General features: G+C 45.9%; 1 protein-coding gene across 1 annotated transcript in view; it reads left to right on the forward strand.

Moving 5' to 3' along the window:
- The window catches only part of NPLOC4 (NPL4 homolog, ubiquitin recognition factor), a 38879-nt gene that overhangs the window by 12284 nt on the left and 12007 nt on the right, over positions 1 to 14588 (forward strand). The window contains exons 8-11 of the mRNA XM_034789677.1: positions 2187 to 2273; positions 3807 to 3878; positions 4888 to 5014; positions 7664 to 7824. Of these exons, the coding sequence (XP_034645568.1) occupies positions 2187 to 2273; positions 3807 to 3878; positions 4888 to 5014; positions 7664 to 7824 (447 nt within the window). The remainder of the gene's footprint in view (positions 1 to 2186; positions 2274 to 3806; positions 3879 to 4887; positions 5015 to 7663; positions 7825 to 14588) is intronic.

Below are 14588 nucleotides of genomic sequence, written 5' to 3' on the forward strand. Positions count from 1 at the left end.
AACTCTGTGAAGTTTGACGATGAGCTGGCCAACACCTTATTGCAGACTGGTCCGGTGCACTAGCTTGACCACCAGTTTCATATTTTAACTTCTACTGTGGCATTTTGGGTTGTCTTTTGTTTGTGTATAGGGCCATAAATACACAGTGAACTTGAAAAGAAAGATTTAAGATTTGTTGCTTCTAAAAGTCACTAGGTGGCGCTGGTCACTGCCTGAGAACCCTTCTGGCCTTATCTTTGAAGTGTTGGACCACAGCCTGTTTTAGGAATAGTTCCAGCGAAACCAAATACATAAAATAGATTTTAATAACTGAATCAGACATTAAAAAGCTGAAGCTGTGTAAGTTGAATGATGTAATTGAAAATGTCTAGCACTATAGAGAGACAAGGTGGGGGAGGTAATATCTTTTATTGGACTAATTTCTGTGGTCTTCTCCAGGTCTGTGTAGCTCAGAAGCTTGTCTCTCACCAACAGAAGCTGGTCCAATAAAAGATATTCCCTCCCCCATCTTGTCTCTCCCGTGTCCTGGGACCAACACACCTACAACAACACTGTATAATAGTGTAGAGTAAGAATAGTACCTCAGGATCGCAGTGTGCAAGGGCATACAAAAAATCACAGCCTAAGATTTCTGAAAGTGCCTGACTTCCTACTGATCTAGAATGGAACTGAGCAGCCAGATCTTAGGCTTTGTCTACACTCCCACTTTTGTCGGTCAAGGTTGTGGAAAAACACACCCCCGACCGACATAGGTTTCACTGGCAAAAACAGCTACTGCTGCTCATTGGGGGTGGTGTAGTTATGCTGTCAGGAGAGCTCTCTCCTGCCGGCAAAGAGCGGCTACACAGGAGACCTTACAATGGTGCAGCTGTGCCTCTGTAAGGTCCGTAGTGTAGACGGAGCCTTAGTCTCTTTAGCAGTGTTAAGACTAGCAAAGGATATTGGAGGTGCTCACTGAAGGGCTGCATTATACACAAGGCTTCATCTGCAAGTAAGGGTACAAAAAGTGAAGCTGGAGTAGTATTTAACTTCTCTTTTTAAGGACTAAAGAGCCCCGTAGGGTTATCATGAAAAGCAGCAGGTGTCCTATTTCTGTCAAGCCACAACTGCCTTCACGACATGTTTAAAGATCTCCCTGAAATCCTCACAATCTAGGAAGCTGAGTGTTAAAGCTTTGGCATCTCCATCAGTTTCAATATTGCACCAAAGAAAGAGAGAGAGAGCCGCCATTCCCAAGGATGGATTTTAGATCAAGTTGGACTCTTCACGTCCCCTCTATAGTGAATTCAAATTGTATGTGTTTAGTGTGTGCTAGGCATAGTATGTAGATGTACACACTGTGGAGGGAGGCATGGAGCATGAATTTCATGAATCCTGGTTTGTCATTGGATTCACTAGGAGTAAAGTCACAGTCAGTACTGAAAGTATCATTCAGCTCTTTGAGAAGTGATTACTTCATGCATATGTGAATAGCCTTTCAAGCCTTTAACAGCTCTGCTGGTTTTATTAAATGCCAGCACAGCCAGTCATTTTAAGCCCTTTATATGTTTTAGAGACACACACAAGCATTGGAAGCCAGTACAGCTTGTAGTGTCTTGTCCAGCACCACGATGGTGTGAAGGTAAAAGCGAGGCAGCTTCCTCCACTGTTCTGGAGAGAGAAAACTCTGCTCTTCTGTCTGGCAGAGCGTCTCAGCCCTCCTCCTCCCCAACCCAAAACCCAACAACAAAAACTCCTGCCTTTGAAAGCACACCCACATGGCTGAGTCTTGATTTCCAGAGCTGGGAGGAAAGCCTGAGCGTGCTCTGGGATTCACCAAGTTCCTTCCTATGTGCTACTCTAACGTTCGAACAAACAACGTGAGCTCAGACCTGCCAAGTCGAACAGGGATTCAAAAAATGGTCTCATCTGTGCCTTTCTCTAGAAGTGCTCCGAGACCATAGTGATGGGCTCGATGTGTAATTGTCTAGATAGAGCCCCTTTGTTCGTGCTTTGCAGACTAACCCACCTCACAGGAGTCCCGAGGCTATAAACTGGCTTTCCCAGGGTCCTCACAAGTCAGTGGTAGAACTGGGAATGGAACCCAGCAGCTGAGTTCCCAGCCCCCTGCCTCCCCCACTAGACAGCCTCTCTTGAAATGGTCAGAATGATAGGAACTGGTCTGAATGTTTGATGTTTGCTTACAGATTGGTACACAGAACAGCCTGGAGCTCCTAGAAGATCCGAAAGCTGAGGTGGTGGATGAGATTGCTGCAAAACTTGGCCTGAGAAAGGTAGCAAAATGTTGTTGGCTAACGTGTGTCTGGGAGAAGGGGTTCTTGGGTCTCTCTGTGCAGCAGTCACTCCTTCTCGCACCTGGCTTTTCGGGGTAAAATGAAGGCTGGGCACATTGTGAAATCTAGCTTGTGTTTACGGGGGCCAATAGCTCTTACGCTTGTAGGTGTTGAAGTAAAATAAGAATTTTTCTCTGCATAAATATTGAGCAGTGTACAGCAGGGCTGTTCTGCTCAAACTCAACAGTCCTCTGTCTTGAACGACATCAAAGGGATTAGAAGTTTCGCCTTGCTTTCCCCTCAGATAAACACATTCCGCAGCATCTCTGGCAGGTGCTAATTTGACACAGTTGTGGTTTGAGTTTTCTTGTGGATTTTCTTCTTTCTTTGAGATGTTCTGTGGAGGTTTTTTTGTTTGTTTGTTTGTTTTGGTCAAGATTCCAGCTGTCAAAACCACAGTGCCTATCTCTCAGTATTCATTTGGGGCTATATGTGGCAAGAATTATCTTGTGTACAATTTAGATGTGGAGTTCAGCTTTTAGGCCTTTATTTCTCTTGTATCTGCAACCTGTCAGTGATTTAATCAAGACACATGGATTTCAGTGTCCTCTGTATGCAGATGACTTTCAGATCTATACTTAATTTTCCAGGCTGTCTGAGGGTATCACTCACAATGCCATGCTACCACTAAGTATTGAATGTTCTGAGATTTTCTGATGCTGAATATTTTCAAGCTGGAGGTCTTGCTCAGAGGCAGGCATACTCGCACGTCTGTGGTGAGCTCTCTTGCTCTCTCAAGATAAAATCTGTGTCTTACTGCCAGTGTCTGAAGCAAGGAATCTGTGGATGTTATTTGACTCCAGTTTTTTCTTTGGTCCTCACATTGGTTCTGTTGAAATCACCCAGGTTAAAAATGCATAGTTACTGTTGGCTGCAGATCTCTAGTGCATGCTTCGTCTGTCTCATGGCCTCCCTGCGAGTGGGTAACCGCATTTCTTAGTTGAACGGCTTGATATTGTAGAAGTGAGTTGCAAGGGAGGATTTGAATAAAGAGTGTATCTGTAGTATATGTGCAGTGAAAAGGCAGGAATAAATTGCTGCTCTGAGCAGAGCAGGCTGGGATTGGGGATACAGTAGAATTGAGTGGGAAATGTTAGCTTTATGTTAACGAGCGACTGCTAGTGTCAGAAAACGAGATCACTGGTGTGGCTGATGCTGCTTCACTCTGAATATTGCACAGCAAATGGCTCTTTGCTGTGGGGGAGGTGAAGGAAGGCCTGCAGCCTCCAGGCTTTTCCATGAAAAAGTTCCCCAGCAAGACATAAAGAACTGCAAGTCCCCTCGGCTGGCTAGCTGACATTGCAGATGTGTAAGTTGTGTTCGGATGAGCATGACGCAGCTGGGAGAGTAATTTCAGTCAGGTGCCGCACAGCAGGCCCTCGCAGGGAGGTCCAAGGAACCTCTCAGTCGAGTGAAAGAGACTGCCCTTTTAAAAAAGAAGGGGGGGGTGTTTTGTTTTGTTTCAATTCAAAGGTTGGCTGGATATTTACGGACCTGGTCTCTGAAGATACACGGAAGGGGACTGTTCGATACAGCAGAAACAAGGTGAGGAGCAAGAGCATCAGTGATTACTTTCTGTTTATGGAGCATTATAAATGCACGCTCTGCCCAGCAGAAGCCTGCCCTGAGGAGCTGAAATGGAAGACACAAGTTGAGCCAATGCAGTGTAGAATGGGGTGTGTCTGCTGTAATTACAAGGTTTCGGGGTACACCTGGGTCTTCAGAGGCATTTGAAGGAGTAGGAGTGTGATCAGTGAACGCTGCCTGGGAGCCCGCCACAGGCACAGGAAGCAGCACAAAGTCTCCTTCCCCCACTCCTGAGACAGAACGATGGATTGAGGCACTTTGGCAGAGCGTAGGGAGCAGGCGCAGGTTCACGTAAGGGGTGAGAGTTTGGTGAGCGAATCAGCATTGCCTCCTCTGGAGACTGCATTGCTGCCTGACCCTCAGAGTGCTTCTAGTGCCGTGGCGCTCAAACGTCTTTACTTGTGACCCCCTTCACACAGCAAGCCTCTGAGTGCGACCCCCCCTTATACATTAAAAACACTTTTTATATATTGAACACCATTATAAATGCTGGAGGCAAAGCGGGGTTTGCGGTGGAGGTTGACAGCTCGCGTCCCCCCCATGTAATAACCTCGCGACCCCCTGAGGGGTCCCAACCCCCAGTTTGAGAACCCCTGGTATAGTGTAATATCTGAATGGTGCTTTTTATCTTCAAACTTCAACCTTCCTATGTCCCTGTGATGTAGATCAATATTATCCCTATCTCCCAGATGGAGAAACTGAGGCACTGGGCGGTGAAATGATTTACCCAGGACCACACCATCCCGGACAGAACCAGGATTAGGACTCTGGCCTTCCTGACTGCTAGTCCCCTGTATTCAGTCCTTTACGCCCTCTGTTTGTAGTATTCCATTCACAGCTTTCACAAATGCTTTACTCAGAAGCATATTTTTAACGAGGCATCTTCAGTTGCAGCCCAGTGAAATGGAGGTGGGGCACATCTCATAGCTCCATCATCTTGCCATGTTTTGTTTTTATTTTTTCCTAGGATACATATTTTTTAAGTGCAGAAGAGTGCATCACTGCTGGAAACTTTCAGAACCGGCATCCCAACATATGTCGCCTGTCTCCAGATGGTCACTTTGGATCCAAATTTGTCACTGTTATGGCTACAGGTATAAACTGGCACAGAGTTGCCCTTAAACCCTTGTTTCTCCTGGGATTCTCTCTTGTGGTCACCCCAAAGGAACATGCACTTCTTCCCAATCAAGCTACAGACTGTCCTGACCACCTGAAATCTTTCAAACTGTCTCCCGTCAGTCCTAGGAACAAGTTTTAGGTCATTCTCAAACCCATCAAATAAAATAGATTTGCCTTACTCCATGTTCTTACTGTTCTTTTTCCAACTGTTTCCCTAGGCCCCTTCAATGCAGTTAGGACCAATGGAGTGTCCACACACCCACTCCACACACACTCTCTTACTTCACCTCCATAGAATTTTCAACCAGGAGTGAAAAAAAATTAGCATGAACAACAAATACCGTGTGGCCAAAGGGTGACTGCCTGTTTGTTTTTTAAATGTTACACCTGCTCTTGAGACTCCACAAAAAGCAGCAGCCCGAGCCCCTGGCATAACATGCTTTACGGGGCGTGGACTTGTGGCACTCGAGGCCCGATTCACAAAACCGCTTTCAACCAGTTGAATGCAATTGTGCTCTGGGAGGCACTTCTCTCTCAAGTGCCCCATCTCTTTTTTTAGTTCCTTCTCACTAACAGAATGATAATACCTAGTGCTTGCATCACATGTCACATCTTCAGAGCACTCTGCACTCACTAACAGCGGCCTCTCTCCAGGGAGGTACGGATTGAATATTGGCCACATTAAGAACTGAGACCCAGAGACGGTGACTGTCCATGGGCTGCCGAGCCAGGACTTGAACTCCGGAGTTCTTTACTCCCTGTCCAGTACTCAGTCCATTAGACCATGATAATTAATCTCTTCTAAGTTTAGCTCCATAGGAAGAGTGGAAGAGGCCAGAGTACCAGTTAGAGCACTGCTGTGCATGAGAAGTGGCTTTGATTCCCATGCTCTTGCTACCCAACAGTGGCGGAGTATTCTAGACAATTTGAGGAACACCATTCTCTAGCTCCCAAGGGTATTATGTACCGGCCCTGTAAGCTGAAATGATGGAGGCTGCAGTACTGGTACACAAGAATTTTGGGGTCTTGGAAGTTGCTTGTGATGGTTCACTGTAGAGCCAGGGACCTTTAATTCCCTCGCGTATCCATCAGTGAGAAACAGATACTAGAAAAACTCTTCCAAGTGAAATTCAGAATCTTCCTAAGTGTGTGAAATGTTTTTGTCCACTAAATAAAATGTCTAAAGTAAAGCATCTTGCAGGCGTCTGTCACATGAGAATTTTTCAGAGACCCTCTGAAGAGTACAGTAGAATACTCTGATACACATGGCCAGTTCATGAAGGCATTGGCATGTGGTGGGGAAATTACAGCATTAAAAGTTCAGTCTGCCATTCAGCTCCAAGATGACACAGATGTATTCGTTTAAGGTTTCCCTGAACCAGGTTCTGGGGTCTATTTTAAACAATGAAAAAAGCATGAATTCCAATGTAAAGCACTAAAGTGCAATATGATATTGCCTCCTCCGAGCCCCAAGCTTTATAGATGTTTCTGGGGTCTTTTTCAGTAAAAGGTCCATGTGACCGGACAGCTGCCTCACACATTCCGGGCTGCTAAACACATTCATCTTTTCTTACAAGATAAATGTGTATATCCCTTTTCAAACAAGGTGTTTTACTAAGGAAATGGTGGTTCCCTTTGTTCAGGCCTTCCTTGTGTCTTGGCCCGCGTTTCATTTCTGGGAGTGTTTGCCCCAGAGCAGAGGGAGTCTGAGGCTAGGAAATGAATGTTTCCTTTCCCGATCATCTGGTCCAGATAATTTCATTCTGTTCTGTTAAATCAGCCCATCAGGTTTCTGTACAAGCACTTGGTTTGTTCCTTGTATGCAGTATAAATGTAAATGTGCGGTTTGCACCATCAACGTTGCCTTTTTAAGATCCCCTGCATGGATTAATTTCACTTCCCTTCGCGGCATCCGGCGTCACAGATTAGCAACACACTCTTACCATTTATATGTGCCTGATTTTCTCTCTGATATCTCATCATGTTCTAATAGCGGGCAGCCTGCTAATGCTTAAACTAGCCAAATTAAAGCACTGATTTTTTGATCCATGACAAAACCACCTGAAGCTAGTGTCTTGGCTTCTGGTTTTGTGTGTCAAAATTCCCCTGACCCATCCATTCCTGGCTGAGAAAATGTTATGCTTTTGCACATAGTCCTGTTTGCCAGGTGATCAACCCAAGTTGTAGCCTGGAATTTGTTGTGTAGACCTTATGCCTAGTGCACAGAAATAAAACAGGACAGCAGGGACTATAGTCCTGGTTTTAATTTTGGAGAGTGTTTCTGCTGAAGAGGGAGGCTTGAGGGATCTGACGCTAGGTTGAAATCTTGGCCTAATTAAATAAATGGCAAAACTCCCATTGACCCCAGGAATTGATACCATTAGTTTGGCTGGGAAAATACTCTTGAAGCAGGGTGCAGTATAAAGTAAATATAGGACATTTATGGGAATCCTTGTTTAAAAGTACTTCCTAATATAGCAAACCATGCACACAACTTGCGTCAATATCTAAAACCAATGTCATGTTTAACCTGGCTGATTAAACCATAATGCTGTCCAGTGGTGACTTACAAGGATAAGTCCATTCCTCCACTGGAGTGGTTTCAAAGTAACTTTCTATTCTAGGTGGTCCCGACAACCAGGTCCACTTTGAGGGTTACCAAGTCTCTAATCAGTGCATGGCACTGGTACGGGATGAGTGCCTGCTGCCGTGCCGGGATGCACCAGAGCTCGGCTACGCGAAGGAGTCCAGCAGTGAGCAATATGTGCCTGATGTATTCTATAAGGTAAGGGTTAAGACTAAAGAGAACAGCTGAAGTGTGTGTGAAAGAGACGATGTGGGCTAGTTCTGCTGAGGGTCTAAAAGTCGATGTGTCCAACTCAGTGAAAGGACGCTTTGAGGTTTTGAACTATTTTTGGTAGTAACCATTCACCGCATGTCCACAGGAAGGAATTGTGTAAGCTTCATTTCCTCCTCCTAAAAGTGCTATTATTGTTTCCAGTGCAGTAGTAGCCATTGGCTATCTAGCCTGTAAATGAGGTCTGCAGTGATCCACATACGGCCTGTAGCAGGCACTCTGAATTAACCACATCTTCTGTGTTTATTGGCAGTGGCTGCCACGCTTCTCTGTTGACTTTTAATCCCCCGCTGAGTGTATTTGCTTCCTCCTCTCCCCAATTACATTTACACACAGTATGCACTGAAGCAAAGTGATGCACCAAGTTAAAGCCGAAATAAAAGCAGGTTCCTAACAAGCTGGTGAGAATTTATCGTCTGTAATACTTTTATAAGACACCTACGGAACAGCATCAGGCACTCGACAATAACACACTGAGCAGGAAAATGGAAAATAAGGCTCTGTCTGCCCAAATAGAGCGCCAGTCAGAGGAGAGAGACACCAACCATACCCCAACCAAAGGGGACCAGTAGCCTGTGAGTACAAAAGCAGGGAAGGAAGGGGTTAGTAGATTTAAAAAAAAAAAAAAAAAAAAAGGCAGGGACAGGAATACATAAGAGTGGCCACACTGGGTCAGACCAATGGTCCATCTAACCCAGTAGCCTGTCTCTGCTAGTGGCCAGTCCCATAGCTGCCAGGGGAGTGTACAGAATAGAGCCACCTCTGTCTTCCCCTCTCAGCTTCTGGCAGTCAAAGGGTTAGGGTCACCCCAAGCATGGGGTTGCCTCCCTGACCACGTTGGCTAATAGCCACTGATGGACCAACCCTCCATGACCTTATGTAGTTCTTTTTTGAATGTGGTTATACTTTTGGCTTTCACAACACCCCCTGGGAATGAATCCACAGCCCTGTCTTTTCTCTCTCTGGTGCTGCAGTTAGTGTCTGCTATTAGATCCTTTCTCTTGGGTCGCATGATGAGCCTCAGAAGCCCCTTCTGACACACAATGGAGGCAACCCACTTTCAGAGCGGGAATCTACAAGAGGACTAGGCCATCAGAACCGTATGTGCAGTGTGGCATGCAAAAGCCCTGGCAGTAACTGGACTACTGCATGTATGGATTCTGTAGCTTTTGTTAGAGATGAGTATTCCCTTTAGATACTTGTTCCTACAGGTTTTCAAACCTCTTGCCTCTCCAGAATTGGGTTGGAAAGGTAAGAATAGGATCTCGGTGAGAATAATGGTTCTGCTTCTCAGAAATCCCGTTTGCTGTGTTTTGGTGCCTCACGAACAGGGATGGAGAAAATTAAGTTACTGGAGATGCCTGCCAACGAATTGGCCATCCATCATCCAAGCCAGCTCTCTCATCTTTGTTTACATCTGACGTTTGCGATCTGGTCTGCTTGTGACACTTCCTATTTGAGCAGTGTCGGCTAGGCCAGGCTACCTTGCTTGGCGCTGTTAAAATGAGGGCAGCGTACACCACCGATAGCAAATGTTGCAGGAATACTTCTGTGTGCCCCAAAGTGGTGCTGAGGAAATTGCTGATCGGTGAGCTACTCTGCGCGCTTTTTTCCTGTCAATACCACACTATTGGCTTGCCCTGATGCCACCTGAAATTGTGAAACACCTTCTAGCCACATCTCTTCATCACTCTAGCAGTCTTTTCCCACTTGTGCTGCTTGTAAAGTGTGTTCTCACCAACAAAGCTGATTCTACGTCCCCACCACAACATCATACAGACAATTCCCCAAGGGTACCCAAATGGCCAACTGAAGGTCTCACTGGGACCTTGTCAGGAGGCCATGGGCTATGCCTAATTTGAGTCAATAAAGCTGGTGCAATTGCGCTTGTCTTGAATGTGAAGGTGCACCTCATGCTGACTGCAGATCCCCGCGTGCAGGGTTCCATCTTGGAAAGCAGACTCAGCTCGGGTCCAGGAAGAGCATTGCATTGGTCACAGCCCATGTCTCCGGTCCAGAGGCATTGTAGTGCTGCACTTTAGTGAGACGTTCAGAGTCACGAGAAACCAGTGTATGTTCCAGCAAGTTCTAAATTCCACTTTTTAACCCGAATTGACGGAGGTAAACAAAATGCTCACAGATTACTTCAGCGTTCTGTGGAAATTTCCATGAACCAGTGATTCATTGGGTCACTCTTCAGATTATTTCAAATGTTTTATAACTCGTATCCATAATTGTCTTTCTCATTCTGTGCTTTGGGAAGGCTTGAGGAGCGCTCTGGTGGGTGTAGTTGTCCTTTGAATTCAAACATGTTTGGCTGCAGTACCTTTACTTTTTCTGGAACATTTTTAAACTGATGGGAAGCTTAGTCACTTTGGGTTTTAAAGACCATTTGGGTCTCATTAAATGTAAAAAGGCCTGAGGTCAGAGACACTACCTCATAGTCACTGGGTGTGTGACAGCAAGCTTGGCAAAGCATTGCTTAAGCATTTGTTGGGAGCAAGCGTCCGGAGTAGGTTTGGCCTTGCAGTGAGAAGACAAAGAGGGTTAGTAATGTAACACCCTGGCCACTCCTGTCAGCACAATAGCAAGAGCATTGTCCAGCTTGATAATGAGTCTGCCTACCTTTACCCTTCAGCCTTTTGCTTCCTGCCCTAAGCTGTCATGCAGGGGTGCTGTGTGCTCTTAAGTCGCTGCCACATTTCACCTCCGTTGGCTGTTTCACTGGTGAGCAAGAATCATCCATAATATATAATGTGTGGATCAGCTTGAGAAAGCACTTTCGGATGAAAGGGGCTATATTAATGTAAGTTTATTGTGATGGTTGGATGAGAACCAAGAAGCTAATGTTTGTGTAGTGTAGAATATATTTATAGAACAATTTAGCATCCGAATGTGGGAGGAGGAACTGTTAAATTCCCGTCTCCACTAGTTGCATAAAGGAGTAGATGCATTTTAAATTCCTGCCAGTAGGAAAAGGTGATGTATGTAAAACTGGAGAAACAGAAAGCCGCAAGTGTACTACAATCTGCTCATCACATAAGGAAAAGATCGTGTATCTTTACTCTTAGTATGTGTCGTCTTTGCTTTTGAAATGACTTAAGAAATGTCTCTGAATTAGTAATGCTGCAGAAATAGAAGCCTATGTCAGGGATCAAAGCCATACAGCTGGGAGAAATTAATGAGAGTGTTACAGGTTCGAGGACTCTGGCAAGCAGGCAAAGAGGTGCTTCAAGGCAAAATAACAGCTCTCTTCACTCATCAAGGCTTTCTTGTATGGCGCACATCAAGATGCATTTGTGGAACGGGGTCAGAGGCTAGTATACCCCTCAGTGTGTTACAGCTGTTGCTGAAAATAAGGTTCCCACGTGAACCAGTGTGACTCATCTCAATGGTTTATCAGCTGTAGACATGTCTTAAATATCATGAAAACAGGAAAACTGATGGCACCAGATTTGCTCTGTTTCATAAACCAAAGCATTTTTCCTTAGCTGCTTGCCTAACGATTCCTGTATGTCTTTACCTTTCTCTTTGTATTGGCCTCTTGCCCTGCTACTCTCAGAAACCATCCCATTAGCACTGGCAGCATGGCGCTTTCTCTGAGTGGATATTCAGTCCATGGGGTGTGAAAGCTGTAAATGTGTTCTGGAGTGAAAATCGGGGGCTTTCGGGACCAGGAATATAAATTACTCTGCCAAATAATTTTCTTATCGTGATCAACTCAAAAGGAAAAACCATCCCACTGCTAAACCCAGCGGTTCAAGGTGCGGGATTAGTGAGGACTATCAGGTGTTGCAGTAGAACATTCTGTGTTATTACGATGTTGCCGAAAGACTGGTTAGCGCTTCTCAACAACAGTAACTCCACGCAAATCTGCTAAAGGCCCCCTCTCTTCTCAATAGGCAGACACACAATGGCTGTAATTATGGTGGTAACCGTTCTCTCCTCTAGCACGAGAGACCATGGTATTGTTAACCTCCTCCTTAGTTCATTTTCCAGCAGTATGGGCAGGCTAAAAATTCCACTTTTGTATCAGGACTGCAGAAGGCTTGGGTTTATCCTAATAGGTTAGAAGTCCTGGCCCTCTGTCTCCTCACTGGTTTTGTGTGTTTCTGGGAAGTAAATAAATGCATCTATCCATCTTGTTTAAGCTAGGAATGTAACTTAAACATTAGGGGCCTGATAATGGGATTGAAGTGAGTGGGATCTGTGGGTGCTCAGCACCTTTGGAAATTTGATGGTGTATGTATCCTTACGGTCGTCTGTGTGCTTTGTGCTTATGTCCATTGCTGCGCATTGTGTGTGAATGCCGCAAACTCTTCAAGCTGTCTTGAGCTAGTCTGCAGAATTCATGGCTTTCCATTATCAAGCTGTGTCATTTTGTTGTACACCCCAGCGAACCCCAGGCTGCAGCGCTGTCTTGAAGTCGGTGGTAGCACTGCAGGACTCGAGCTCTGGATTTATTTCATGGAAGTCTCAACGGTCCATCAGGTGGAGCAAAAAAATGCAAGAGCTGAGTTTTATAGACCCTTTGAAGTAGTCATGGGTTGGTACTTTTGTGGGACTTGGTTCTCTGGTGAACGTTAGGCAAAGACGTGGGATCTCAGCACAAACAAGATGTCATCCTTATAGTGCGTTACATTTTATGGCTGTTTTAATGTCCAAGAAACTTGCTCTGGGATGGGAAAAGATTGAAGCCCTTTTTAATGACACTTGTGTTACAAGAGGGGCATTTCCCCTCCTGCCGGAGATCAGTGGGTTTGGTCTTTGCATTTGGACGACTGCTCAGCCTCGTGCAGCGTCAGCCACGAGAAGCATCGTTTCAGTTGGAAAACACCCCTCCATCCAGCTCTTGGAGTGACTTGACAGCATTTTGCTGCTTTTTATTAAGGCCAGACGGGATAACCAACCCCAGTTTCTCCTCGCCCAATCCCAGTCTCGGACTGGACTGCGTTACAGGTGCTCGATATATAAATTCCCTCTCCTCCTGTCTGATGATTGTTACATACAACACAACTGCACCTCTGGCCTTCGTTAGAGGAATCCCTGCAGGTTATGATGACGGGAATTCTCTGAGCAATGGAAAGATGGAGGAAGTTCTCGGAAGTGGAGAAAAGAGTGCTCGGCAACCCGTTTTCCTTCTTCCTTTAACACCTGCAGAAGGGTGCTGTGGTGGCTGCTCTTTCCGGCCATTGCTTGGGAGCGGCCAGACAATGGACCGGGGGGTGTTTCCATCTTAATCTTAACAAGCCTCATACCACAAAGGTTCTCCTCTTGTGCATGCCTTTCTTTTGTGGGAGGAGCTTCCCTGAGCGTAGAGTCCTCTGACCCCAGCCGAGGATAGTTGTGGGGGAGGATGGAAGGACACTGGGTTTATTCTTCTTGCAAAAGCTTGCCACACGTCGAGAGTTCCCAGCAGCGAGAGACTTGATAGATGTTCAGAGGTCACCCTGTCTGAGCTGGTGGGAGACAGCCACCTGGTCTGTACCAGGAAATGCTTCTGCCTCTAAGTGAGTAAAAAGCACATGGCAGTCCTTAGCGTAGTTCAGAAAATTGGCTAGTTCTGTGCCCATAGCAGTTTGGCTAAGATTAAATCATCAAAAGCAGGCCCCATGGATTTTTACAGCGTCTTGAGTGAGTGAGTTCTCATTAGAATGCCATTGTGATTGGGAGTGAAAAGTCTGTTCCTAGGTCTGTGCTAAGAGGAAGCATGTGCATGTAATATGCTACTAATACCCGCTTGCATTGGCCTTCTCCAAGCTGTCCGTGTTGGAGCTGGGAGCGGCTCCCTTCAGTCTCAGAAGTATCCCTGTGGGAGCTCTGGACAGGGAGTCAGGACTCTCCGGGGTTCTGCTCCCAGTGCTGTCGCTGACTTGCTGTGTGAGCGTAGGCAGGTCGTTCACCTCTGCCTCAGATTTCCCATCTGTGACACGAGGATGATGCTTACCTTCGTAGTGTAACTCGGAGACCTACAGGCGGAAAGCGCTAGGGGGAGCTAAGTCACAGTGTACTCAAAAACCCAAATAAGCTTGGTCTAACTCCAAAGCAACATAAGCAGCGTCAACTCAGGGAAGGTCTGATCATGAGGGAGACTATCATCAGTGTAAATGATTGTCCATATGAAAAGGTTCTTCCCTTGGAGAATAAGGAGTCATGGTCCATTTGTTGTTGTATGTAGACCCCAGGAGCCTCAGTCAAGGACCAGGATCCCATGGCGCTAGGCGCTGTACAAACACAGAACACAGAGACAGTCCCTGTTGCAAGGACAATCTAAGTGTAAGACAAGAGACAATAGATGGATACAGACAGAGAGGGGAATACAAGTGGGATGATATTGGGCAGTGGTAGGTGGTCTCAGATCACTAGCAGTCCAATTTGCTGTCAAGTTTTTTTGTAGGCATCGTGGCAAAGGAGAGTTTGGAGTATTGCCCTCACCCTTAGTGGGTGGCTGATGGTACGTACGTTGGTCCATCATGACTGAGAATCTGAACCCTTCGCGAGCTGTCCTCTCCACATTGCAAGCCTGCAGCCAGCTTGCCAGCAGAAGCATGAGAAAGTTGAGAGTAACTTCCTTGGTTAATCATATTTCTCCGCGCCAATGGATTAATCATTTTCCTATTGGGAGACAGAAGCTGCAGTACCATTAGGTCAAACTGTTTCAAAATGTTGGGATTGCAGGAGCTGATCTCCAC

This window comes from Trachemys scripta, chromosome 14 (genome assembly GCF_013100865.1).
Source record: "Trachemys scripta elegans isolate TJP31775 chromosome 14, CAS_Tse_1.0, whole genome shotgun sequence".
Taxonomy (NCBI): domain Eukaryota; kingdom Metazoa; phylum Chordata; order Testudines; family Emydidae; genus Trachemys; species Trachemys scripta.